Genomic DNA, 26,770 nt, shown 5'->3' with positions numbered 1-26,770 from the left:
TCTATTATTACCCATGCCAAAACTGTCTTTCAGAAAATGTCCAGCCTACATAGCACACGTTGCAATTTGAAACTTTTTCTCCACAATTTGGGCAGAGATCACATTATGCTTTTCAGTCCATCATCACTACCACCAAAAACTTGGTACTGATTCTGCAGCATATATGGCACAATAGTAATCATTTTAGCTTTTAGTGAGATTTGAAACTTGATTGGACTGGCACCTACTTACTTGTCTTTTTGGCAATGTTGTGGTTGTTATGTACCATCATGTCATCTCTGACCAATGAAGGAGTGACCTCCAAAATGTTCTGTTCTCAACAGTCCCAATCACCTCCTCCAAATTAAAGCCTGCGGTTCCTTTAAGAAGCCAATCCATCTTGTATTTGGAGATGGCACCTCTTTTTGTGCTGCTTCTACCTTACCCAGCATGTTTGCATTTTCCAGAGAATCTTACCTTCTCATGATCGGCCCAAAGTAGGAGAGTTTCCATTTTATCATTTTTGTCGCCAGAGAAACCTTGGCCTTGATTTGCTTTAGGACCCATTTGTTCATCTTTTGGGCCGTCCAAGGTATACACAAAGCTCTCCTCCAGTATCACATTTCAATAAATTCAATTATTTCCTAGAAGATTTCTTTACTATCCAACTTTAACACCCATACATGGTGGCTGGAAATATGAGATAGTGGATGATTTTGGTCTTAGTCTCCAGTGACACATTCTCACACTTCATGATCTAAAATTCTCCAACTATTTCAATTTCTTCATTGTTAACATTTATGAATGGTATTATTTACTATTTTATATGATGTATTCCTTCATTGATTAATGTTTTCACTAAGTGTTATCAAAAATCTGTAAAATCACTGTCTTTGTCTTCATTCTATCAGAGATTCTCTCCCTGATTTCATTCAACTGCTAATTTGGGCTGGCCCCAGTGGCGGTTCCCTGGGGTTTTTTCCCACACCCCAGGTGTTGGATTCCAAAAGCATGCTTCAGCTTAAAAAAAAAAGATCTCAAACAGAGTCAGCACAAGGACACATGTTAAGGATGTATAAGCTGCAGGCTTGTAAAGAAGGTACATCAAAATGCCAGGAGACACATATTTAGTTGTCTTGTGTGCTTCCAGAGGCATCTGGTGGGGCTACTGTGAGATATAGGAAGCTGGGCTAGATAGGTCCTTGGCCTGATCCAGCAAGGCTCTTCTTATGTTCTTATGCCACTTATTACTTGTCATTGCTTAATGTTAACCTTGTAACTTTTGTTTCTGATCATGGGGCATGACGCTGTTAAGGTGCTACATTCAATATGCCAGCAACTTTGGAAAACTCAACAGTGGCCAGAGGACTGGAGAAGATCAGTCTACATCCCAATCCCTAAGAAGGGCAGTGCCAAAGAATGCTCCAACTACTGCACAATTGCACTCGTTTCACATGCTAGCAAGGTTATGCTCGAAATCCTGCAAGGTAGGCTTCAGCAGTATATGGACCGAGAACTCCCAGAAGTACAAGCTGGATTCCGAAGGGGCAGAGGAACTCGAGACCAAATTGCTAACATGCGTTGGATTATGGAGAAAGCCAGAGAGTTCCAGAAAGATATCTACTTCTGCTTCATTGACTATGCAAAAGCCTTTGACTGTGTGGACCACAGCAAACTATGGCAAGTTCTTAAAGAAATGGGAGTGCCTGACCACCTTATCTACCTCCTGAGAAACCTATACGTGGGACAGGTAGCAACAGTTAGAACTGGATATGGAACAACTGATTGGTTCAAAATTGGGAAAGGAGTACGACAAGGCTGTATATTGTCTCCCTGCTTATTTAACTTATATGCAGAATATATCATGTGAAAGGCTGGACTGGAGGAATCCCAAGGCGGAATTAAGATTGCCGGAAGAAATATCAACAACCTCCAATATGCAGATGATACCACTCTGATGGCAGAAAGTGAGGAGGAATTAAGGAACCTTGTAATGAGGGTGAAAGAGGAGAGTACAAAAAACCATCTGAAGCTCAACATTAAAAAAAAAAAACTAAGATCATAGCTACTAGTCCCATCACCTCCTGACAAACAGAAGGGGAAGATATGGAGGCAGTGACAGATTTTACTTTCTTGGGCTCCATGATCACTGCAGATGGAGACAGCAGCCCCAAAATTAAGACGCCTGCTTCTTGGGAGGAAAGCGATGACAAACCTCGACAGCATCTTAAAAAGCAGAGACATCACCTTGCCGACAAAGGTCCGCATAGTCAAAGCTATGGTTTTTCCTGTAGTGACGTATGGAAGTGAGAGTTGGACCATAAAGAAAGCTGACCACCGAATAATTGATGCTTTTGAACTGTGTTGCTGGAGGAGGCTCTTGAGAGTCCCCTGGACTGCAAGGAGAACAAACCTATCAATTCTAAAGGAAATCAACCCTGAGTGCTCACTGGAAGGACAGATCCTGAAGCTGAGGCTCCAATACTTTGGCCATCTCATGAGAAGAGAAGAATCCTTGGAAAAGACCTTGATGTTAGGAAAGTGTGAAGGCAAGAGGAGGACAGAGGATGAGATGGTTGGACAGTGTCATCGAAGCAACCAGCATGAATTTGACACAACTCCGGGAGGCAGTGAAAGATAGGAGGGCCTGGCTTGCTCTGGTCCATGGGGTCACGAAGAGTCGGACACGACTGAGCAACTAAACAACGATGAACCTTGTAATTATCCTCCTTCTTCCTCCATGGTGTAGAACTCTGATCTTGGAGGAAATCATTGAACCCAATCCAGTGTCTTCCCTTTCTTTTCCATGTTGTGCATTAATTTAACAACTGTTGTGGCATATGCAACAAATGCCAGTTTTTCAATCAAAGTCCATATCTGTCCCTTAGAGAGACAGACATCCATTTCCAATGCACTATTTTCCCATCCTGAGTGGGAAGGGCGTGCAAACCTGACTCTGGAGTCCCTTCAGCATTAAGCATACATGAGAGGCTGGGACTGGGAATGTGCTTGCACAAAAATAGTAGGATGATTTAATCACTCCTGTTCATGTGAAAAAAAAGAAGAGATGCTTATTTGTTTTCTCTGGTCAGAAATTGGAATTGTGGGGTATACTTCATTGTGAAAACTCAGGGCTCATTTTCCCAGAACAGCAGTAAAAAGTGCTACTATGTGTGTTTACATCAGGATCCTTTTGTAAGAGGATTTATTTACCATCAACAAAGCTCAATGTTCATTCTTTCTGTATACTTCGGAGCGAAATGGCTGCTGCACAGAAGGTTAGTGACATGAAACAAATGATAGGGTATCTACGATCAGACTATCATTCTTTAGCTAGGTGTCACTGTGAGATAAGATACCATGCTCAGCTTTGAGTGGCAGGTCTACAAAAGACTGCCATTTCTGAGAGAACAAGGCAAAATGAGTTATTTTAAAATCCAATGTATGGAATTCACTGAACCAGTCAAAAAGTAAAAAGGAAAGATTTTTTGATCCTTGTTATATTGTAGATATGAGTTCCTTTTTAATAAAATAAAATAAAATAAAACTGTTGATATGTTATGAATGACCCAGAGTAGCTTTGGTTAGATGGGTGGTATACAAATGAAACCAACCCAACCCAACCCAACCCAACCCAACCCAACCAACCAACCAACCAACCAACCAACCAACCAACCAACCAACCAACCAACCAACCAACCAACCAACCAACCAACCAACCAACCAACCAACCAACCAACCAACCAACCAACCAACCAACCAACCAACCAACCAACCAACCAACCAACCAACCAATTAATAGGTAGAAAAATATATCCTGTCACATTTTAGCTCTTCATTTAATAATCCTACAGTCAGAAACAAAACAAGTTTATTGTTGTTGTTGTTGTTGTTGTTGTTGTTGTTATTGTTGTTGTTGTTGTTGTTATTGCACCTCTCAGTGGAAGGTTTCACTTTAGCAACCAATGAGAACTCGGCAGCTAGATATTGTAGAGGACTTTCCAGGAATCCTCTGATCCACCTTCAGTATCAGCAGTGGAAGCAGGAGGAGGAGAAAAACTTGTCTGCTGTCTATCTCCTGGAGAGTTTGTGGTGCATCAGATTCTAATATGAAAAGTGCTGTTTAAAAAAAAGAGTAATGATTATGCATTTCTTATCATTTACCAGGAAAGCATTTGATACCAAAGACAACAATAAAAATAAAAAAGTTCCAAACCACATTTTAAGCTTTCTAACTTCCATGAAAGGTCAGAAGATTCAAACATTAATGTAGCCAAGAAATTGCCACCACCCTGTCTGAAGCATTTGATGAAATAAGGCAGCAAAAAAAATCAGTGTAACAGTGTGAGAAGGGAGGCAAGTGTTTGTGTCCTACGAAAGGAGAGAGGCACAGGTTATGCTCAATCCTGAAGCTAAAGCTATAGTGATCTGCAGCAGCTACCATGCCCAAACCATCTAGTGAGCCACTCTACCTCAGCTGAGAGCAGAGATGAGATCCTTCAGAAGAAGACATGTGGCACATTCCAGTAAAGCATGCCACAGACATAATTTGGCAGAGCAGACAAGCAGTGAAGAAGGATGGTTTCTATTACCTTAGGAAGTCAGGCGCCCGCACAATCATGTGTTGAAAATCTTCTAAGGAAAGCTTGCCATCGTTGTCCAAGTCAGCTTCATCAATCACCTTGTTACACACCAGACACACCTCCTCAGGGGTCAACTCTTTGCGGGTCAGTTTGTTAACAGTCTTCTCTAAGTCAGATTTGCAAATGTAGTCATCATTGTTAAAGTCTGCTAAAAGGAGCACTTAGGAGTATCAGAAGAAGCCCAACAGAAAGCTAACTTGTTTCTCTGGCATTAAGGTCCACTCTCTGAGTTCAACACAGGAATGCTTCATGATATCTCTTTGCTGCCCATGTGGGATTACAAACCCAAGATACTATGTTGTATGAGGCAAAGGACTTATTTTCCCACCCCCCTGCATGCCCTATGTACAGAAGTAACTAGATTGGCCATTGACTCTTAGTTCAAGCCCAGTGATGGGATTCATCCAGCATTTAGACTGGACATTGTGGAAGCTTAGGGAATGTGGCCCACACCCTCTAAATCTGCTGTCACGATCTGGCCCATGCCACCCTGGCAGCTGAAGGATCGGGGCCAGCATGACTCAGGAATGGCCTGGTGTTTGCAGGCTGAGGCCCAGTCCTGTGTAGTGGCTGCTGGGCCACTTATGAGGCTCTCCTGGAAACCTAGAGGGAAGGCCTGTCCTGGGAGTGGTTCTCCCAGGACTTGCCTTAGCAGCATAGCTCTTCAACCCTGCTTCGACCCTGTGTGCTTACTGTCCTGGGTGCCTAGCAGCTCCTGAGCTCCGGAGACCTACTCCTGTGTTCCTGCATCTGCTCCTGTTCTTGTCCCTGCTTTCCTCCCTGCTTACTTCTGTTGGCCTCCTGCATCTCGGTGCCTTGTTCTGGCTCTGTGCTCCCAGCCATGTGCTCTTGCCTTTGTTTAGTCACAACTAACTGTGCAGTGAGTGTCTTTGGACTCAATACCCTGTGTGGTGGACTGGGTCCTGGTGCCCTTGCCCCTGGTGAGAGGCTGCCTGGGATATCTTGGACTGTGACACCTGCTGCATAAGGTTGCTACTTCACAATATGGTTCACCATCTCTGGTCTCCCTCTGCAAATGTCAGGCCTGTCTTATTCCTACATATGGCAGGTCATAATCAATGTTAAAACATATTCTTCCTCTATGGCGTTCACTCTTCAGTGAGGTTTCAGTGATGTTCTTTGTACCTTTAGAAATGTATGATGGGTTAAAAATCTTGGAAATGCAGTTTTTCTTGTCCCTTGATTGCTCTGCAACTCTTACATGGAGCCTGCCAAGGCTAGCACTGCATGCCACTGTGATTTCATTTCAAGAGCTGCCTGCCCTTTCCATTATTGGAACAAGTAGGTGCTCCAGCCACTAATGGCTCCTCACAATACTTAGTGGGAGTGCAAATGACAAGAGGCTGCCTGTGCTCTGGAAGGCTGACAAGGCCATGGATGCAACCTGCAACACTCCTCTACAACAATCCCCAGCTGCACCCCCGCCCGCCGCCATCCCCAGGATCACTCACCATAGATCTTGAAGGCATAATAAGCCTTGAGGTCACGAGGTGCCATTTCACTCATCACTGAGAACATATCCAGGAAGTCATCTAAGGTCATGTTGCCCTCACCATCCTCAGAGAAGACTTCAGCTATCCGTTGCCGGAAAGGGTTGTCCTTGGAAAAGGGATGGGTAGAATGTGAACCAAGCTACATCTATTGTGACAAGTGGAAGGCTTCCCTTGCACTCCCCTTTTGGCCTCAGAATAGGTCCCTTACTTGGTAACCAGAAAAAACAAAATTTCTCTTAGGAAAGAGAGGCAAAGCAAGCCTCGCACTTAGCAATGTTCCTTGTATTTTTTTAAAGCTGGAAAGGTGTCTGTGAGGGAGAGAAAGAAGGCCAACTTTGGGCTAGAAATAGTACTCAGTATCATGCCCACAGCAAACTCTGTCCTGGGTGGCACCAGGGGCAGAATATACTCAAGATGCTATTGCCCTTCCAATCTGGTGCTCTCATTTTAAAGATGCTTTTAAGCATATATTGGCACAAATAATTATGGCTTCTATCTCAATCAAGCTTACTTTTCTAACCTGCCATGGCAGCACAGCAAACACTGTTCTCCGTCTTTTGGGTTTCTGTAATGCCCCTTGGCACGTTTGGAAAACCCCAAAGTGATGGTTAAAGACACAATCACTTTTAGTTGTGTCACGAGACAAGAAAAAGGTGGAATAAAACGTATAGGCAGATGTTGCAGCGCATGGTAGTGCTGCTGCTGCTAATATAATAATTAATAGAATTTTTAAAAGAAAATTCTGCCAAACTTCAGAGAAGAAACAGAGAAGAACACCAGGGAGTATTTGTCCAAGGTCTTGGTGTGATACCATTTGCTCTTGGTTAAAGCAGATTTAGGCTGATCCATTAGTGTAGGATATTAAGTGTTGGCACATGAATTAAAAGGAACAGTTTACAGGCTAATAAACTAATATTTAATAAATTAAATGCAGTGGGATCCTGCTATTTCAGAAATCTTGTGTCAGCTGAAACTGACTCTGTGTTGCCACACAAAATCTAATAAACACAACAAAAGAGAAAAGGGGACAGCGAGTCATGAGGGAAACAAGTAAACACAGGCAATGGTACTTTATATTGTACTGTATAATATATCATACAGCATTAAGTTTGAATGGAAGCAGTTCAGGAAGAGAAAGAGCCAAATAACAGTTGGTGTCTCAGCAGAGCTAAGACTCAGGGCACTTCCAGCCACCCCATTGCTCCATCCGCTGCTGCAGACGGACAGACACACTATTCTGTGTGGAACCAGTTTAAAAATGGAAAAGTGTGTTATTGCCTAGATGTACAGGACAACTCTATCTGTCCATCTGGAGCGCTTTGATATCAGAGAACTCAGTACAGTACAGTCTCTTTTGGTACAACTGTAATGTGGATAGAAAAAAGGAGCAAACAGGGTTTCTTTGTTCACCTTGTTGTTTTTACCCACTTCATTGTGGACAAAAAGAACAAAATAGATATGCCTGCCCCTTGTGTTGGGACATGTCTAAGAATCAAATAGATTTTGCCATTTGTGAATCTAAAGCCTCTTCCAGCAGGAAAAGGGACTGACCACTGATTTGCTCCTCTTACATGAAATATGTGCTACATTAAGGGAGAAGCAGTATAGTGTTGTAGCACTTCAAAGGGTGGACCTTTCTCTCCATCCTTAAACAGGTAGATAGGGCCTTGCCCTTTGTTATACCAACACTCAATGTATAGGACATTGTTTTCCTGGTATTCAATGTTAGATCGTTAAGATGGAGGTAAGTCATAGTTTGACGTAATAAACGCTTCAGTCCAACTTGGGAGCATGACAATACAACGGCATCATCCACATATAGGAGGATGGGAATATGGCGGTGAGCAAGTTTAGGGGCGTGCCCATTGATTGTGTATAAGACTGGGGCTAGATCGTTTAAAAATAAGTTGAAAAGTGCTGGAGCAAGAATACAGCCCTGTTTCACGCCTTTGCAAATTGGAATTCCCGGAGTTAAGTTCCCCTGAAGATTATACCTGACTTGGCAACTAGTGGATGAGTATAGGTTTTTAATCAGGAAGAGCAGTCTGGGATCTATATTCAACCTGGCCAACTTGGCCCACAGCAATTCTCTCGGGATTGAGTCAAATGCCGCCTTAAGTTCCAAAAAGGCAGCGAAGAGTTTATTCCGATATTTCCCACTGTATTTGGAAACTAAGTGTGACAATACTGCACAATGGTCAAGGGTAGACTTGCCATGACGAAACCCTATTTGTTCTGGGCCTAGTATGTTACACGTTGTTAGCCAGTCTTCTAATTTTGCTAGAAGAAGTTTAGCGTCGAGCTTACCGATGATTGATAGAAGACTGATTGGCCGATAGTTCTCCGGGAGTGAGGGGTTGCCCTTTTTATAAATAGGCACTATAATATCATTGGTCCATGTTGTGGGCATTATTCCAGTTCTGTTAATTGTAGTGAACAGGGCAGCCAAAGGGGGAGCCCACCATTCTGGGAAGAACTTCAATAGTTCTGGAATAACTGCATCAGGGCCAGGAGCCTTTTTGTGCTTAAGTTGCAAGATCAAAGTAATAATATCCTCGGGGGATACTGGCGGCCACTCAGGGTGTTCTCTGATATCGGTTTCAGGGGGGTTGGAAAGGTTTGCCCCATCGCTACTGAAAAGATTTGTGAAGTATGAGTGCCAAATCTGGGGGGATATTGTTATTGATTGTTTGGGTTTCCCCTGCAGATCCCCGGAGATTAGTGCCCAGAATTTCCCACTATCCTTGGACCTGGAGGCTTCGATCAAGCGCTCCCATTGGGTTCTAGCGAGCTGAAGTTTCTTGGCTTTAACCGTATCTGATAGTTGGCGTTTAATGGTAAAATAGTCTTGGGGTAGACTGGGCATGTTGCGGCATCTATAATGGTGGATGATGGAGCGAAGGGTGGACTTCAGATGAAGACATTCTCTGTTATGCCAGGGGTTGTATTTAGGTTTGCTTTTTGAGACCGCGGAAGAAGAAGGGTTAAGCAAGGAGATGAAGTTGGAAATGAGATTATTGTAAACAGTAATAACTTCCTCAGGGTTAGTAGGGGACATAAGGATAAAATGTAGGTTCTCGAGTAATTGCTCAGTGATTATTGACTGAGCTTTTGCGGCAAGGTTAGGTGACCAATTAAGTCTGGGTGAGGACCCCGTTGACATATCAGCTATTGCACAAGCTGAATTGTCATTGGGAAATAGTGAAATGTCAAATATAAAAACCAAGGGAAAGTGGTCGCTCTCAGAGCGATGGTCAATGTAAAAATGCTTTAAATTATCTTTAAAAGACGGGGGAGTTAAAATATAGTCTAAAACGCTGCAACCTCGGGTTGATGCAAAAGTAACTTCTCCCGGGGAATCTCTGGAGGTGGAACCATTTAGCACTTGTTTGTCATATTGAATACAAAACTTGGCAAGTTGGATACCGGCCTGGTTAATATGTGCGTCTTTGGAGATCCTGCCTGATCTAAAAAACCAGGGGAGGGAAACATTAGGGTCTAAATCCAAGGCATCCAAAAGATCCCTGTCATCTTTGCCGATTCTAGCATTAAAGTCTCCAAGTAAAACGATGTCTGTCATGGGAAACAGATGTTCAAGATGCTCAAGGTATGAGGACAGGCGCTCCCAAAGAAGGCATAGTGAAGCTTTGTTGTGGGAGGGGGGAAGGTAAACATTAACAACAATAAACACAAGACTGTAGCTAAAACGGAAAGCCTGAGCAAGAGTGTCACAAGGGGGTAATTCCAGGACTTTAAATTTAGATTGCTGGGAAACTAATAAAGACAGGCCAGCTTGAAACCGGTCAATACAGGGAAGTGTTATTGAGCAGGTCAAATCAATCAAATACTTGGGGAACAATTTTTTTTTACAATGGGAGCTGGCTAACCCACCGCAAGTGCGCTCTATCACTGGCAAGAACTAGTGCTTCGGCTATTGCCCGTTTTTTCTATCTGAAAGGGAACCGATATGTCCCTATGGCTCTAAGAGCTTTCAATGCGAAATCTTGCTCCCAACTCCTATATGGTGCCCCCATATGGATTGAAGCCTTTGATCGCACCATCGAAGGCTTACAATCTGCCTTCCTGAGGAAAATTCTCGGATTGCCTAATTGTGTCCCCTATGCCGCTATGTGCATAGAAACGGGATTGCTATTGTTGGAAACCTGTGCTTGGCTTTTGACCTTCAAGTTCTGGCTCCGTCTTTTATTCAACTCCAAACAGAACTCTTTTACCTTTCTGATGTTGACGGATCATCATGCTTCCCAATGGTTGACCACGATTCAGAAAAAAATCATGTCCTTGGGAATTTCCCTGGATACATTCCACCTGTCCTCTAGTCAGGCAATACTTCGATCAATCAAACGCAGACTGTTAGACATCCAATTCCAACATCTGACCGAGGCAGCTCGGAAAACTTGTTCCCCTAGTCATTTGGGCCTACCCCTGAAGCCAGGGCTCTTAGCTCCCTATTTCTCCTTTCTAACTGACGCCCACTACAGAAGAGCATTTATGCTGGCAAGATTCAACGTACTACCGTCAGCTATTCTACTTGGTAGATACCACAGAGTCCCACTTAATCTCAGACTATGCCCCTGTGGTCAAGATGCCATCGAAACAGTTTCTCACGTTCTCTTGGACTGCCCTTTCTACAACAGCTTGCGTGCAAGATTTCTAGAACCATTGCTCTCCAGTTTTCAAGGACGCTCCGATAAGGCCAAGGTTTGCTTTTTAGTCCAGGGGAATATTAACCATGTCACTACCTATGTCGCTCGCTTTTTACATACCGCAATTCAAATCAGAGAGACCATCCCCCAGGCATAGTTGAATCACTCTCCCAACGTAATCTGGCCATGGCTCTATTACTCTCCACAGGCTTTTTATTGATTTAAGCTTTGCATTAAGCATTCCTAATCCACATGATGCAGTGGTCTACAACTACTGTATACCTTGAAACTATGTAATGCTTTATTCTGCCCGCATTGAAGCTTTTTGATCTGCTTCATGCAGGGTATATACCCTCCATCTATCTGAGGACCCCTGCTTGCTGTATGTTTTATGCCAATAAAGGTTATGATGACTGACTATAGGACATTGAGGGTGAGTCACAGCCTCCCAAAGATAGCATAGATGAAGAGTTGCCAGATCCAGCAGTTCCTTGATTCTATAAATGCCACAGGACCAGAATCTCACACCACACAAAGGCAGCTCTGAGGTATATTTATTTATTTATTTATTTATTTATTTATTTATTTATTTATTTATTTATTTATTTATTTATTTATTTATTTATTTATTTATTTATTTATTTATTCCAGCCCACAAGAACACCACAGGTTAATGTCACAAGCCTTGAATAAAAGCTACAAGAAGAAATACTTAGGCTGAAGGGGAAAGAGGCCTTTTCAAGAATAGGTATCTTCTTGAGAAAAAGCTCTTCCTCCTGAGGAGAACAGTGGACAAAATCCTGCATTTCAGCATTCCTGCAGCGGAGTTCAGGGAAGGGCTATGGCATCCTTGCAATCTAAATGTCAGTTCTATTTCTTTGCATGATCCCAAATGTGGCTTTGACTCTGGCTTCAAAACTCTTGCACCTCACTTATTTTATACCCTGAAAGGCCTCTATTTGCTGGTCCAGGGCTAAGTACTAGGAACAAGATACTCATAGGTCATGGAATACTGCCCCAGAGACTATACAATTAAATGGTTAACTTTCTTCTTCTTTAATAGACTTAGGTATACTGAGAGTGTCTTGTTTTCTTAGTCAGATTTTTGAAACATCAAGTAATGGAATTTAGAAATGCAGTTTCTTTTTTAATAATGCATTGAGCATCTAGCAATTCTAATACTTCAGGTGATATAGAAAGAAGGGGGAATGAACACTCAGTTGGTTTGGAACTAAGTAGGGACTCATTTGCACTGTGCTCGTTCTACAGAATAGAAAACTCAGACTGGATCAGAATGCTGCCTCCTACCCAGAAAAATCAGAAAATGTCATCAATGCCTTGACTGGCAAGTTAATATCTCATAGTTCATTCAGCATATATGTGTGTGTATATACAGATGTACTTCTCTATTCCTTTCCCTCCAGCATTTAAGCAAAATGTTCTAGTGAAATAATTTGCCCTTTGATATTTAAGTAAATCTGGAGTCAATGGCATTTGTGGCTGTTATTAATGGTGGACCTGTCTTTGTTGTACGTGGGGTCTTGACTTAAGAACGGCTTGAGTTAAGAACATTTTGACTTAAGAACCGCTCTCATAGGAAAATATTGATTTGACTTACATACTTAGATTTGAGTTAAGAACTGAAAAAAAACACGTGGGAGGCAGGGAAAGTGCAAAATTTGAACTTTCAGTTAACTGTTGGCCAGTGAAAAGGGTGCCTGTCTGCTTCCTCACTCCTCCCAGCGTTTAGAGAGTGGATTGGGAGTCTTCAGACTGCGTGGTACTGCCTGGACTGTATTTTCCCTGCCTTCCCTGAACCTTTCGTGACCTAAGAAAAAAAGAAACAAAATATCCCCCTCCAGTGGTCGAAGGCAGAATAGCAGCTTCCCATTAGTTTCTATGGACGGAAAAGAGCAGATACGGATCAAATGGTTTTCAATGCATTCCTATGGGAAATGCAGATTTGACCTGAGAACTTTTTGACTTGAGAACCGCCTTCCAATACGGATTAAGTTCTCAAGTCAAGACCCCACTGTATAGTGCCTGGACACAAAGCCAGCTAGAACAGGCCAAGGAGGCCTGGTGCTCCATCTTCTCCTGCCAGTCAGGCCAGCTACCTCCTTGAAGACAATTAACTTCTATCCTCTGTTTCTTCTCTTGCTTTAATCACATACTCCATATAAGTGGCTTCTGGAAAGTTATACATTTGATATGCTAGGCTACCACTGCTGACACTCAGTAATTTTCCAGGCCCTGGGCAATTAGCATACAGTGCATTGTTCACTAGAGGAAGCTGTGGTGCCTGTACTGTTCCCTTCACACTTTCTCATAGACATTACCTTCAGTTCAGGCATGCTGCCAATGAGTTCATAGGGGAGCTTCACATCAGGTTTATTTGTGTAATCAAGTGGGACGAGCTGAGGGGCTAGATCACGATACCGATCAAACAATCTGCAAGCAAGCAAAGGAGAGGAAAATTTCTAGAGCCAGGACCAGTGTTTTGCTGGTCCATCAGGCTTCGTTGATATACAACCAACAACCATTAGCAAGTAATATGCTGTTTATGACACAGGACAATACTGGGTAGTTTGGTCTGATGTTTGTTTTCTAAAATGAACAAAGGTAGAGCCCAACCAGCAATCACATCAAACACATCAACAGCAGCACATGCAAGAGACCTTGAAGTGGTTATCTTACTTCAACCGCTAAAAGCAATTTTGTTTGGAGGCCAGAAGAGGCCAACAAGATACCTTTATTTATTTTTATGTATTTATTTATTTATTTATTTGATTTTTATACCACGCATCTGGCAGCCAAGGCCACTCTGGGTGGTTTACAACAAAGTAAACAATAACAATGGAAGCAAACAATAACAATCCCCTTCATGGATTGCTGCCTTGTCGTGGCGAAGGGGCTTGAGTAACTCAGAAAAGCTATGGGCTATGCCGTGCAGGGACACCCAAGACGGACAGGACATAGTGGAGAGTTCCGACTAAACGCAATCCACCTGGAGTAGGAAATGGCAATGCCACTCCAGTATCTTTGCCAAGAACGCCCCATGATCAGAAACAAAAAGCTAAAAGATATGACGCTGGAAGATGGGACCCTCAGGTCAGAAGGCGTCCAACATGCTACTGAGGAAGAGCGGAGGACAAGTACAAGTAGCTCCAGAGCTAATGAAGTGGCTGGGCCAAAGCCGAAAGGACGCTCAGCTGTGGACGCGCCTGGAAGTGAAAGGAAAATCCAATGCTGCAAAGAAAAATACTGCATAGGAACCTGGAATGTAAGATCTATGAAGCTTGGTAAGCTGGAGGTGGTCAAACAGGAGATGGCAAGAATAAACATCGACATCCTGGGCATCAGTGAACTAAAATGGACAGGAATGGGCGAATTCAGCTCAGATGATTATCATATCTACTAATGTGGGCAAGAATCCCGTAGAAGGAATGGAGTGGCCCTCATAGTCAACAAAAGAGTGGGAAAAACTGTAATGGGATACAATCTCAAAAATGATAAAATGATGTCAATACGAATCCAAGGCAGACCTTTCAACATCACAATAATCCAAGTTTATGCACCAACCACCACTGCTGAGGAGACTGAAATTGAACAGTTTTATGAAGATCTACAACACCTTCTAGAACTGACACCAAAGAAAGATGTTCTTCTCATTCTAGGGGACTGGAATGCTAAAGTAGGGAGCCAAGAGATAAAAGGAACAACAGGGAAGTTTGGCCTTGGAGTTCAGAACGAAGCAGGACAAAGGCTAATAGAGTTTTGTCAAGAGAAGAAGCTGGTCATCGCAAACACTCTTTTCCAACAACACAAGAGGCGACTCTAGACATGGAAATCACCAGATGGGCAATATCGAAATCAGATTGATTATATTCTCTGCAGCCAAAGATGAAGAAGCTCTATACAGTCAGCAAAAACAAGACCTGGAGCTGACTGCGGCTCTGATCATCAGCTTCTCATAGCAAAATTCAAGCTTAGACTGAAGAGAGTAGGAAAAGCCACTGGGCCACTCAGGTATAATCTAAACCAAATCCCCTATGAGTACACAGTGGAAGTAAAGAACAGATTTAAGGAACTAGATTTGGTGGACAGACTGCCTGAAGAACTTTGGATAGAGGCTCATAATATTGTCCAGGAGGCAGCAACAAAAACCATCCCAAAGAAAAGGAAATGGAAGAAAGCAAAATGGCTGTCCAATGAGGCCTTAGAAATAGCAAAGAGGAGAAGGGAAGCAAAATGCAAGGGAGATAGGGAAAGTTACAGAAAGTTGAATGCAGACTTCCAAAGAATAGCAAGGAGAGACAAGAGGGCCTTCTTAAATGAACAATGCAAAGAAATAGAGGAAAATAACAGAAAAGGAAAAACCAGAGATCTGTTCAGGAAAATTGGAGATAGTAAAGGAACATTTTGCGCAAAGATGGACATGATAAAGGACAAAAATGGGAGGGACCTAACAGAAGCAGAAGACATCAAGAAGAGGTGGCAAGAATACACAGAGGAATTATACCAGAAAGATTTGGATGTCCTGGACAGCCCAGATAGTGTGGTTGCTGACCTTGAGCCAGACATCCTGGAGAGGGAAGTCAAGTGGGCCTTAGAAAGCCTGGCTAACAACAAGGCCAGTGGAGGTGATGGCATTCCAGTTGAGCTATTTAAAATCTTGAAAGATGATGCTGTTAAGGTGCTACTCTCAATATGCCAGCAAGTTTGGAAAACCCAACAGTGGCCAGAGGATTGGAAAAGATCAATCTACATTCCAGTCCCAAAGAAAGGAGGAATTAAAGAACTTTGTAATGAGGGTGAAAGAGGAGAGTGCAAAAAACGGTCTGAAACTCAACATCAAAAAAACTAAGATCATGGCCACTGGTCCCATCACCTCCTGGGAAATAGAAGGGGAAGATATGGAGGCAGTGACAGATTTTATTTTCCTGGGCTCCATGATCACTGCAGATGGGGACAGCAGCCACGAAATTAAAAGACGCCTGCTTCTTGGGAGGAAAGCGATGACAAATCTTGACAGCATCTTTAAAAACAGAGACATCACCTTGCCGACAAAAGTCCGAATAGTCAAAGCTATGGTTTTTCCTGTCGTGATGTATGGAAGTGACAGCTGGACCATAAAGAAAGCAGACCGCCGACGAATTGATGCCTTTGAATTGTGGTGCTGGAGGAGACTCTTGAGAATCCCCTGGACTGCAAGGAGAACAAACCTATCCATTCTAAAGGAAATCAACCCTGAGTGCTCACTGGAAGGACAGATCCTGAAGCTGAGGCTCCAGTACTTTGGCCATCTAATGAGAAGAAAAGACTCCCTGGAAAAGACCCTGATGTTAGGAAAGTGTGACGGCAAGAGGAGAAGGGGACGACCGAGGATGAGATGGCTGGACAGTGTCTGCGAAGCAACCAACATGAATTTGACACAACTCTGGGAGGCAGTAGAAGATAGGAGGGCCTGGCGTGCTCTGGTCCATGGGGTCACGAAGAGTCGGACACGACTAAACGACGATACTGTACTGTAAACAATAACAATAATATACAGTAGTGACAAGGGTATGCAACAACAGCCAAATAAAATATTACAGGTGCAAAACAAATTACAGTAAAAATACACAGTAAAAACATAAAAAAATAAAAATGGAAACATGACAGTAGGTTGGATGTTACATTATTGAGGCAGTATGTTTTAAGATCCAAGAAGGCCTTTTTAAATAGTTTTTGAAGGGGGTTTTTTGGTTGTTGTTTTTTCAGACTCCGTTCAATAGTGCAATGGGGCTGCTGCCTGGAGGATATAGGCTGGCAGGGTCCTGCCCTTTCACCCCACCCCAAATACAGAAGAGGGCAGAAGGAGGGTCAAGTTAAGATTTCAGTCATCTCGAAGCAGTTAGGAGAGCTCAGGACACAAACAGATTTGACAGCTGTGCCAAGACCTTCTGAAATAATGGTAAAGGTAAAGGTTCCCCTTGACAATTTTTGTCCAGTCGTGTTCGACTCTAGGAGGCGGTGCTCATCCCCGTTTCCAAGCCATAGAGCCAGCGTTTGTCCGAAGACAATCTTCCATGGTCACGTGGCCAGTGCGACTTAGACACGGAACGCTGTTACCTTCCCACCGAAGTGGTCCCTATTTATCTACTTGCATTTGCATGCTTTCGAACCGCTAGGTTGGCGGGAGCTGGGACAAGTGACGGGAGCTCACTCCGTCGCGTGGATTCGATCTCACGACTGCTTGGTCTTCTGACCCTGCAGCACAGGCTTCTGCAGTTTAGCCCGCAGCGCCACCACATCCCTTTATGGTATGGAAATAATGGTACTGCTGTGTAAGTCCATGAGGATGTGAACCTGCTGGTATTGGTTAGAGGGCTTTGCCAGGGTGTGCAGTTAAATTTAGCCATCCCTGTTCATGAATGTTCCTTGCAACCCTGTGTTTACTTAAGAATAAGGCCTGCTGAATGCAGAGAAGTTTACTTGAGTAAACATATATTAGTTTTAACTGCTCTCTTCCTATTCTAACAACCTGAATTAGTATCTAATTGTGGCATTCATTTCACTTCGCAAGTTAATATCAAAATCTGTTCTTTCCAGGTCCCGCCCCCATATATAAGTTATCATTTTAATTTTGTTGTCAGCTGATCTGTAAAGGAGGTAAAAAAGTGGGATTGAAAAATATAACTAATTAACAAAATAATTTGTGAAAAAGTTCTGAAATGCAGGAGGAAGGCGAAGTCCTCAATTTTACACTGAAAATGTGGGGGGTGGAGGGAAATAGTAGGGGGTCTGCCTTCTTGGCAATGTTTTACTTCTGTAGCTTCTGAAGTGGGTGGAGGAGTGTCTGTTGTGCACAGCTGTCATCAGTGGCTGTGGCTGAGAACAATGAATGAGAAGTTTTGAAAGGCTCCCTATCAATAATACATGCCTTATTCTTGATACAATTATGGTCTTGGCTTCCATTCCAGACATGAAAGCATACCCGTACTTAGGTTTCAAGAACTGCATTATTTCACTCCATTTGCATTTCATGCTACTTGGCATACAACTCATTATAAAAGAGGGGCAAATGCTTATTGACCTGGACCCTCCGCATGCCCTGTGTCCCTGCTTTTCCTGATATTGTTGCCATGTCCCTCAGCCTGTGGTCATGTCTCTCCACCATCAGGACTGTGTTCATTCATTTGTTAATTCATACCACATCTGTATTTAAACAGCATTGTTCTTGCACTTACCTTGATTTTACTTTCACAGTAGCACTGAGAGGCAGATCACAGAAAGAGCAAAACTGACTCTTAAGATTACCCAGTAAACTTCCTTAGGTGAGTGCGGATTGGAAACCAGATGTATCAAGATTCCAAGCCAAACATTCACCCACGACACCTCATTATCTCTTCAAGACTCACATAGTCTACATGGGGGGAGGGGGAGGAAAACATGGAGGATTATAAAATTGTGTTGTTGTTGTTTTAAATAGTGGGTTTTTTTGCTGGCAAACCCAAGGTCCAGAAAATAAATTATTTACTACAAACTTACTGAGTCACCTGTATCAAATACCTCAAGCTCTCTTTTAGGAGGCATCCTTTAGTCTCAAGAGACTATGATAAAGTGCTCTGAGTAGAGGTCTTAGAACAGCATCTAGTGTGGCTGAGAAGGTCAATTCGAGAGTGACCATCCCTTCCACACTGAAGACAAATACAATGTCCCCTGTCCAGCTCCCTGATTTTCCTGGTTTCGGGACTGCCTCTTTGCCTCGGCCTGTTGAACAAGTGTCTCTTCAAATTGGGAGAGGTCATGCTGCACCACCTGCCTCCAGGCTGAACACTCAGATGTCAAAGTTTCCCATCTGTTGAGGTCTATTCCTAAGGCCTTCAGATCCCACTTGTATATCTCCTTGTATCGCAGCTGCGGTCTCCTTCTGGGGCGCTGACAGATCTTTTCAAATCCAACCATCAGCCATTCTCACAACATGCCCAAGCCAATGTAGACATTGCTGTTTCAGAAATGTATGCATGCTAAACATTCCAGCTCATTCTAGGACTACTCTATTTGGAACTTTGTCCTGCCAGGTGATACCAAAAATCCGTCGGAGGCAACACATATGGAACATATTGAGATTCCTCTCCTGCCATGCACAAAGGGTCCAGTACTCACTGCAGTACAGGAGTGTACTCAGAACACAGACTCTATAGACCTGGACCTTTGTGTATGCTGTCAGCTTCTTATTAAGCCATACCCTCTTTGTGAGTCTAGAGAACATGATAGCTGCTTTGCCAATGCATTTATCCAGCTCGACATCTAGGGAGAGACTCTCTGAGTTCTTGGATAAAACTATGGGGGCTTCCAGGCACTTTCAAAGTGGATGCCCTATGGTTATCCACATTTCTTTGCCCCTAATAGATTACAAGTGGAAGATGCCAAAATCTGGGTAACGTCTTTTCATATAACATGGCATGGATGAAGTAGGATAATAGCATGAATGCTCATCTGGAAGTACAAAAAAACCCAAACAAACAAGAAAAACCCCCATCACGTAACAGTCACAGCTGTAGACTGTGTTCCTGCTGAATTCTTAAACATACTCTGTTGCTGTGATACCAGAGGCTGAGCTGGGGAATGGGGGAATTGACATGCTAGTGAAGTAAATGAAAGGCCAGTAAAGCCCTATGCTTTGAAATGAGATTGTCAGCAATCAGTAGAAAGCTAAAGTTCATTTCCTTTGGCACTGAAAAGGCAAAAGTTCTGCTTCCCCCATAAATTGGTATTTCTGATACATGCTTTAGAAGTGACCGATTTGTAAAAAAGCATATCTCACCTCAGAATTTCCTTCCTTGTGAAGAATGTTGCATCCTGAAACACCAAAAGAAGACAAGAACAGGCATCTAAGAGTTCATAAATGACCGCCAACCCTGCCTCCAACATCTCCGTAATTTCTCACTGCCCAGTGGGAAAACGTGATGCGTGTTAACCATGAAGACACACCATCTGCTCTGTCAAGTCAGGAAAGGTCTTTCCTTCCTTCGTTCCTTATTATTATTATTATTATTATTATTATTATTATTATTATTATTATTATTATTATTATTATTATTATTATTATTATTATTATTATTATTATTATTACTACTACTACTACTGCTGCTGCTGCTGCTGCTGCTGCTGCTGCTGCTGCTGCTGCTGCTGCTGTTGTTGTTACTGTTCTAAATCCAGTGGCGAAGGCAGCAGGTGCTACGGTTCCTGCGCTGTCCTTGTCTGCCTTCTCGCCGCCCTGGAGGTGTCGTGATCCAGCACGCCATTCCCCTCCGGTGCGCTGCTTTGGCATTTTGGACGGAAACAGCGCCGTTTTCCTTATCTTGCATTAGAAATATTCAGGAGTGGGAACGATTTGCAGAGCAGATGAATACACACACGCGGGGGTGGGGGTGGAAAGGACCTGCGTTTTCCTTACCTGATAGGCGTCCAGTTGCTCCGGAGTAAACACGGTTTGTTTGTTACCCATTTCGGCACCCCGCGCCTCGTCCCATACCTCCTTCCCCGAAGGCGGCGGCAAGCTGCAACAATCGGTCTTTCTCTGAGCCTGGCGAGGATCAGGTGTCGGCCTGCTGTGCTCCACAGAGCTCCGGATCGGAGCAGGGCCAGGTCATGAGCTCTGGAGCCCCGCGCCGCCCACCTGCGGCCGGCATCCCCGGGCCAAGAAGATCCAAGGGCACTAACTGCCTCGAACAACGCCGGGCGCTCCTCAACCGGGGGCCCCAGGCATAGGGTGGGGCGAGCCCAGCTTAAAGACATTGCCTGGTCGTTCGCTTCCCGGGGGCCAGAAGGAACCCCTGCCCACGCCTCGCTTGCCCTCAGCACCTCCCCAAGTGGCCCAAGACAACGGTACTTCTCAAGCGCAACCCCCCCCCCCGCAGCTTCCTTCCCACAAACTGTTCTCCGGAGAACGCGCGGAACTCTTTCCACCGGCCACACATAGCTGGTTAATCGCTCCCGAGGGAAGTCGAGCCACGGCGCGCTCCGGCCACATCCTCGCTGACCTGGAGGCGTCTCAGCACGGCCCGCAAGGAAATAAGTCCCACGCTGCCCCCGAACGCCAGTCTCAGCCCTGGGAACTATTAAACGTTCGTTGTTCCTGCATAAAATTACTAGGGCCTTGGTACTGAGTACCGAACTCCAGCGGGATGAATCATAGTTCTGTGCCCTGAAGTCAAGTCGACTTAGGGCAACGTACCGTTTTTGCAGGAGACAGCAGTTAGTCCCTCGGTGCTGTTCGTTCACAGGTAAGACCCGTTCTTTTAGTCAAGAAAAAATAGCTGTTGTATGTGTGTTATGTGCCATCAAGTCGGGACTAATGGCAACCCTTAACTGGGGTTTCATGGTAAGTCTATTTTTTTTTCAAGTTCAACCACCACCACCCTCCAGTGAGTTTCCATGGTTGATCAGGGATTTGAACCCAGGCTGCCCAAGTCCTAATCGTAATTCTGCCCACTGTACCACACTGGGCAAACTCATTTTCTTAGAAAGGTGTACAGTATGTGTGCTTTATCTTTAAAATATGTTTTAAATAGTTTTTGCTGAGCAGTTTTTATTATAATCCATATAACTGCTTTTATTATTGTAATTTATTGCATTTTAGCTCTTTTAACAGTTTTTTAAATCCATTAGACACTTTGGATTCCTTTATTGTTTTTCCTGATGGCCAAGAGAAGCTACTAAGGATTAAGACAATAGGATATGTGCCCGCAGGTGGGATGAGAAAGTGCAATTTCTTGCAGAATCTACAAAACTACAACCCTCCAGTACTTCAGACAGTGCAGCCAACTATAAAATGAAAGTGACCCACCTCCTGCAAAGGCACCACAAGAACTAGACATGCACACTGACAGACAGTTTTTAAAGTTGTGTGCTATGAAACTGATTCTGATTTACAGCTGCCCTCCCAGAGTTCTCTTCAAGTGGTTTACCAGCCTCATTTCTTCCCCTCTGCTAAAATTAGGATATGTCACCCACTACTTACCCCATCACTGGGGCAGTGGTGGCACTGCAGGTTAAACCACAGAATCCTCTGTGCTGCAGGGTCAGAAGACCAGCAGTCATAAGATCGAATCCATGTGATGGAGTGAGCTACCATCACTTGTCCCGGCTCCTTCTAACCTAGCAGTTCAAAAGCATGTAAATGCAAGTAGATAAATAGATACCACCTCAGTGGGAAGGTAATGGTGTTCCGTGTCTAGTTGTGCTGGCCACGTGACCATGGAAACTGTCTTCGGACAAAACGCTTAGGGTTAGGGTTATAACTAAAAAGTTATAAGAAGGATGGGAAGAGTCTCTCAGGATGCTATGTGATTTCCTTAGACAGCGGGATGTGAAGATGTCATCCAGGGTTGGTAGCTGGAACCCGATGATATTCTGGGCAATTTTAATGGTTCTCTGTAGAGCTTTTTTGTCCGCTACAGAGCTACTCCCAAACCATGCCAGAATGCCATAGGTTAGGACATTCTCAACGGTGCTACGATAGTATGACAGAAGTAAATGCTGAGATAAATTTAACTTGCCGAGCATTCTCAGGAAATACAACCTCTTCTGTGCCTTCTTCACTAGCATGTTGCCATTTATAGTCCATGAGAAGTCCTCTGAGATGTAAGTGCCCAGAAATTTAAAATTTCAGGAGTCAAGAACCTGTGCTGCTTTTAAGCTCTTGAGTTCCCCCTTTAGGCATTTGACGGGGGACTCCTGGATTACTTCCAAGGAGGGGGAGCCATATTCTTCAGGCTTTCCCCACCGAAATTCCCATGGCTGTAGTTAAGGCGGGGAGGACCGGTTTTTCCATAAGAGGATCAAGAGTACCAAGCTGTTAAAGAAGACCCAGGCACAGTAAGCGAAAAATAGAAAGAAAGAAAAAAAGAAAGAAAAAGAAAAAAAAGAAAGTGTGCTGCTTATATACCGCCCCATAGTGCTTCAAGCACTCTCAGGGTGATTTACAAGTTAATTATGCAGGCTACACATTGCCCCCACCCAGCAAGCTGGGTGCTCATTCTACCGACCTCAGAAGGATAGAAGGCTGAGCCAACCTTGAGTCGGCTACCTGGGATCGAACCCCAGGTCGTGAGCAGTTTTGGTTGCAGTACAGCATTTTAACCAGTCCACCACGAGGCTCTCATAAGGATGGAGGTTCCATATGGAGCTGTGGTTTTCTCCATTTTCCTTCAATTAAAGTTAGAAAAAAATAATATTTGAATGACTGTAACAAACTAGCGCTAATTGGACAGCAACGGGTTGTGATGCAGGGCAACGCCAACAGAGTAAGGTCACGTTCATTTACCGAGAGGATGTCGCACAAAGTTGACAGCCAGCGGCAGAGGTGGGAAAAAATATCCTGAAACTCAGGTTTCCAAGACACTATTATTTATTCATTCATTTTAGCTAAAATACTTTTAGCCCCCCTTTCTCTTTAAAGAGGCCACTTACATTGTTGAAAGACAATAGTTAAAAGCAGAAACAAGGACTATCCAACAGTGGTTTACATCATTAAAAGGCCATATTTAAAGTTAGGACCAATGAATACAGAGAGGCACCTTACATCAACAAAATATTATATTAAAGGTAAAAGCAATATGTGAATATTATAAATGAACAAACTAAAATCACTCTGAATAAAGCAAAACACAAGTAGTAGTAAACATCCAGTCATAGGTATAATGCATGAAAATCCACCTAAAAACCACACTTAGGTAGGCAGACACTCCGGGAAGAGTTGCCTGAAGAGAAAGGGCTTTATAGGTCAAAACCAGCTGTTTAAATTGAGCCCAGAAACCGATCGGCAGCCTGCGGAGCTGCCATAACACGAGGGCGAGGCGATCCCTATCAGGAACCACAGTCTGCAATCCGGCCGCCACGTTTTAGTCCTGCGGAAGTATCTTGACACTTTCTATCGACGCGACCAGTTGGAGCCTGGTACCCAATCTGGATTGATTATTAAGCTACAATAAAGGGTACTTCTTGAGCCCATAATCGCTCCTTATGATAAACTACCCCTATGGGCTTAACTCCCACCCCCACTCCACCTGCACAGAAGGCTAGACTGCTGGTCTCCTTCAGAAGCAACGCCGATGCAAGGCCAGAGGCGTGGGATGTATGATGAGCAATTGCCTCCATGTGAAGATCCCTGAGTGGTTGCAGAGCGGATCCCGTCTGTTTATGGATCTCCATAGGAAGATAGCCGAAATAACCCCTGAAGGGATTTCCTTTTCCCCGTCCTATAAAGAAAAATACAGAATCAAATGTCCTGCACAGAATCCCCATCCTAAAAAGATAGCTATAGATTGCTTACACGTTCCTCTATATAGGAAGAGACACAAAAGCATCCTTGAAGGAAAGCCCACGAAGGGATTTCCTTCATCCTGTCATCGTACAAAGAAGAAACTAATCCTGGCACATTAACGTTAAGAAGCACATTAACATCAAAAGCATTAGTTTACATTTTGTTTCTTTCTCTTCTGGCAGGTATAAAGAAAAAGAAACCACCACAGCACACGTTCCTTTATCGATACTAATAGAGAAAACGGAAGCTCCTATTCCATACGTTTATAGAAGACGTTTCGGCCGCTCCATGAAGGCGCAAGCACCTCCTCCCGACGTCTCCGATGCTCCTACTAAGGGAAAGTAAAATATTTAGTATCACCGGATCGCTTCTTACAAATCTGCTTCGTCTAGAGAACCCGACAAACAGCCCTCCAACTTAGGAGTTCTAAGACGACCGTGTAGATTTTATTCATTTGAAGTTTTTCTACCCTGTGTTCCTGCTGAAAACAGGACCCAAGGTGACTCACAGCATTAAAAGATAATATTTATAAGTTAAAATCAGCAATCAATCCAAAAATTTGTATAACATCGTTATTCCTATCATGATTATTCCTAACGAAAACATCCATTTTTTTTGTAGTGGAGAGAGTACGTTAAGAAATCAGGAAGCCCGGGCTGAAATACTCGTCGAGACGAGTAACATCACAGAGCATTAAATTAAGCATCCTGCTCTTGGATGAAAATTGGTATCATTCAGTTTGAAACCTACTAGTTACGTTTCTTGCATACAATTTTTTCACCCAGAACACACAGGGAGGAGTGGCTGTCATTTTGTCTTTGTTAAGTACATACCTATAACAGACAAATCCACTCTTTTATTTTCGTGTTTGGGAATGTCTTTTAGTTTTTTGTTTGTTTGTTTTTGCCACACCCAATGAAACAGGTTTGTGGGGGAAAGAACATTCCTTAGGGAACATTAGATTCCCTGAAATAAAGCCAACGTTGCATAAGTCGTTGTTTTGTCTGGTGTTTTTTTTAACGCACACTTACAATGGCCAAATTAGAAATTCCAAGTTCCCGATTTATTGAGTAGATTTGAACACCGCAGGTGAAGAAAACTAAGATTGACCAGTGCATGATGTTTCATCAGAGAAGCCAAAATCGGAGGACAGTATTTTTAGGCAGCACTATTTTTATTTAAAATGCATATTAATTTTGTTGCACGTTCATTGAATTTTGCGGTAGAGTCATTCTAGCAGCCTGTAATCATGTAAGAGGAAATCTTGTAAACGAAGATGTAGCTTAACAGTCTCAGCAACACATAGGCAAGAGGAAAACATTAACCCCTGCAAATTACTGAGCCGAAAACTCTGCAGAGCACAAGATACATTAAAAAGAGGTTGTTTGGCTATTTGATGGGGTCGGGCTGGCAGACAGTAGATTAGACCCTCCTGAGCAACCACTGGGGGGGGGGGGACTGCAGTAGAGTAACACAGGTCCCCCACGACAGGTTTTATCAGAGAGAGCCTAGATTTCCAAACTACCGCAGGCGACTAATAAGGAAGGTAATAAAGGACCTGACGTTGTGTAGAAAAGGCTGCCAAGCTGGTTCAAAACTTTTGTAGGAGCTTGTCAGATGGAAACACCACCACCACCCCGCCCCGCTTAACACCCAATGTATCAAACCCCCCCTCAACAAACTTTGAGCGTTGATCTGAAGACGGGAAAAAAGGCTTCTTGGTCAGGCTTGGCTACCTGAAATCCGAAACGCCGTTCTCCCCACGTTGACGACACAGCTGCCCCCCCAGGAATCTCAACCGCGCCAGGTGAGGGGCTACACGTGACGAAACGGTATCCTTGATTGGCGGGTCTATCCGGTAGTGGTTTGAATTCAACCAATGGGGTTAAAAGAAATACGGAGGAGGCGGTGCTGCGGAAAGTGAGGGAGATGCCGGTTGAGGGGTATTTGGACTTCGGGTTCCCATGCGAAAGCAAGTCGGTGTAGTTCTCGTGCGGGGGCTGGGGGGGGTTGAGTTCTACGCGGGGAAGGGTTCGAGGTACTAATGAAGGGACTGTGCCGTGCCAGAGGTGGTTTTTGTTTCTTTCGTTGGTTAAGCAAAAGAGAGAAGAGGTTAAGAGTGTCTAGGGTTCCGTTGGGGAGGTGCACCTCTTTGTACGAATCAAGTGAAGGGGGAGCGTTTGAGTGTTTTACCTCTCCTGGGAAAGGTTTTTGAAATTTTGAAAGGTTTTGAAAGGAAAAGGGAATGAGTTGCTACGGGGTCCGTGATGCATTGTTAAAGGGCAGTGCGGAGGTGCGGTATTTAAATGACTGAAAACTGAAATCTTGCAGGTGGCAGTGATTTGAATAAATTGCATCTGGGTTTTTGTTGGTTAGGGTTTACTTGTTTGTGCCCTCGTAATTGTGCGTTTGAATTCTTATTTGAAAAGAAATGTTTAAAAAAAATCTAAGAAGTTGTCATTGAATTATGGGACGTTGATTTGGAAGTGAGGTATTTAAAGCCGTGCAAGGTGAATTGTTTGGGGTCACAGCGATCGGTATAAATAGCATGTGGGTTTCTGTTCTTTAGGGTTTACAGTTCTTGTTCCTTTTGTATTAATTAGTGCCATCCCAAGTGCGGTACGGAGTGTGCATGTGAAGAGCAATGTTTAAAAA

At 43.6% G+C, this 26,770-nt stretch overlaps 1 protein-coding gene and 1 long non-coding RNA gene across 4 annotated transcripts; both read right to left on the bottom strand.

The window, feature by feature from the left end:
* Positions 1-3,794: 3,794 nt before the first annotated feature.
* CIB3 (calcium and integrin binding family member 3) lies at positions 3,795-20,428 on the bottom strand. 3 transcript variants are annotated; one of them, XM_020800256.3, is made up of 6 exons: positions 20,246-20,428; positions 19,613-19,647; positions 13,140-13,251; positions 6,095-6,242; positions 4,572-4,767; positions 3,795-4,098 (listed from the first exon to the last, which is right to left on the bottom strand). In XM_020800256.3, the coding sequence occupies exons 1-6, from the start codon at positions 20,294-20,296 to the stop codon at positions 4,077-4,079; spliced, it is 564 nt and encodes a 187-aa protein (XP_020655915.3). In that variant the 5' UTR covers positions 20,297-20,428; the 3' UTR covers positions 3,795-4,076. The 3 variants fall into 3 exon arrangements, with proteins under 3 accessions (XP_020655915.3, XP_078234319.1, XP_078234318.1); XM_078378193.1 differs by having other exon boundaries at positions 4,572-4,728; positions 20,246-20,420; XM_078378192.1 differs by having other exon boundaries at positions 4,572-4,770; positions 20,246-20,417.
* A 2,754-nt stretch (positions 20,429-23,182) lies between these two features.
* On the bottom strand, positions 23,183-25,988 carry LOC144583719 (uncharacterized). The gene is made up of 3 exons (XR_013537638.1): positions 25,798-25,988; positions 24,377-24,446; positions 23,183-24,050 (listed from the first exon to the last, which is right to left on the bottom strand). It is a non-coding gene; the product is annotated as an uncharacterized LOC144583719 (long non-coding RNA).
* Between the last annotated feature and the right edge of the window lie 782 nt (positions 25,989-26,770).

Source organism: Pogona vitticeps, chromosome 6, assembly GCF_051106095.1.
Source record: "Pogona vitticeps strain Pit_001003342236 chromosome 6, PviZW2.1, whole genome shotgun sequence".
Classification (NCBI taxonomy): domain Eukaryota; kingdom Metazoa; phylum Chordata; class Lepidosauria; order Squamata; family Agamidae; genus Pogona; species Pogona vitticeps.
Note: the sequence above shows the minus strand (reverse complement) of the source record. Positions and strands in the feature narration are given on the sequence as shown.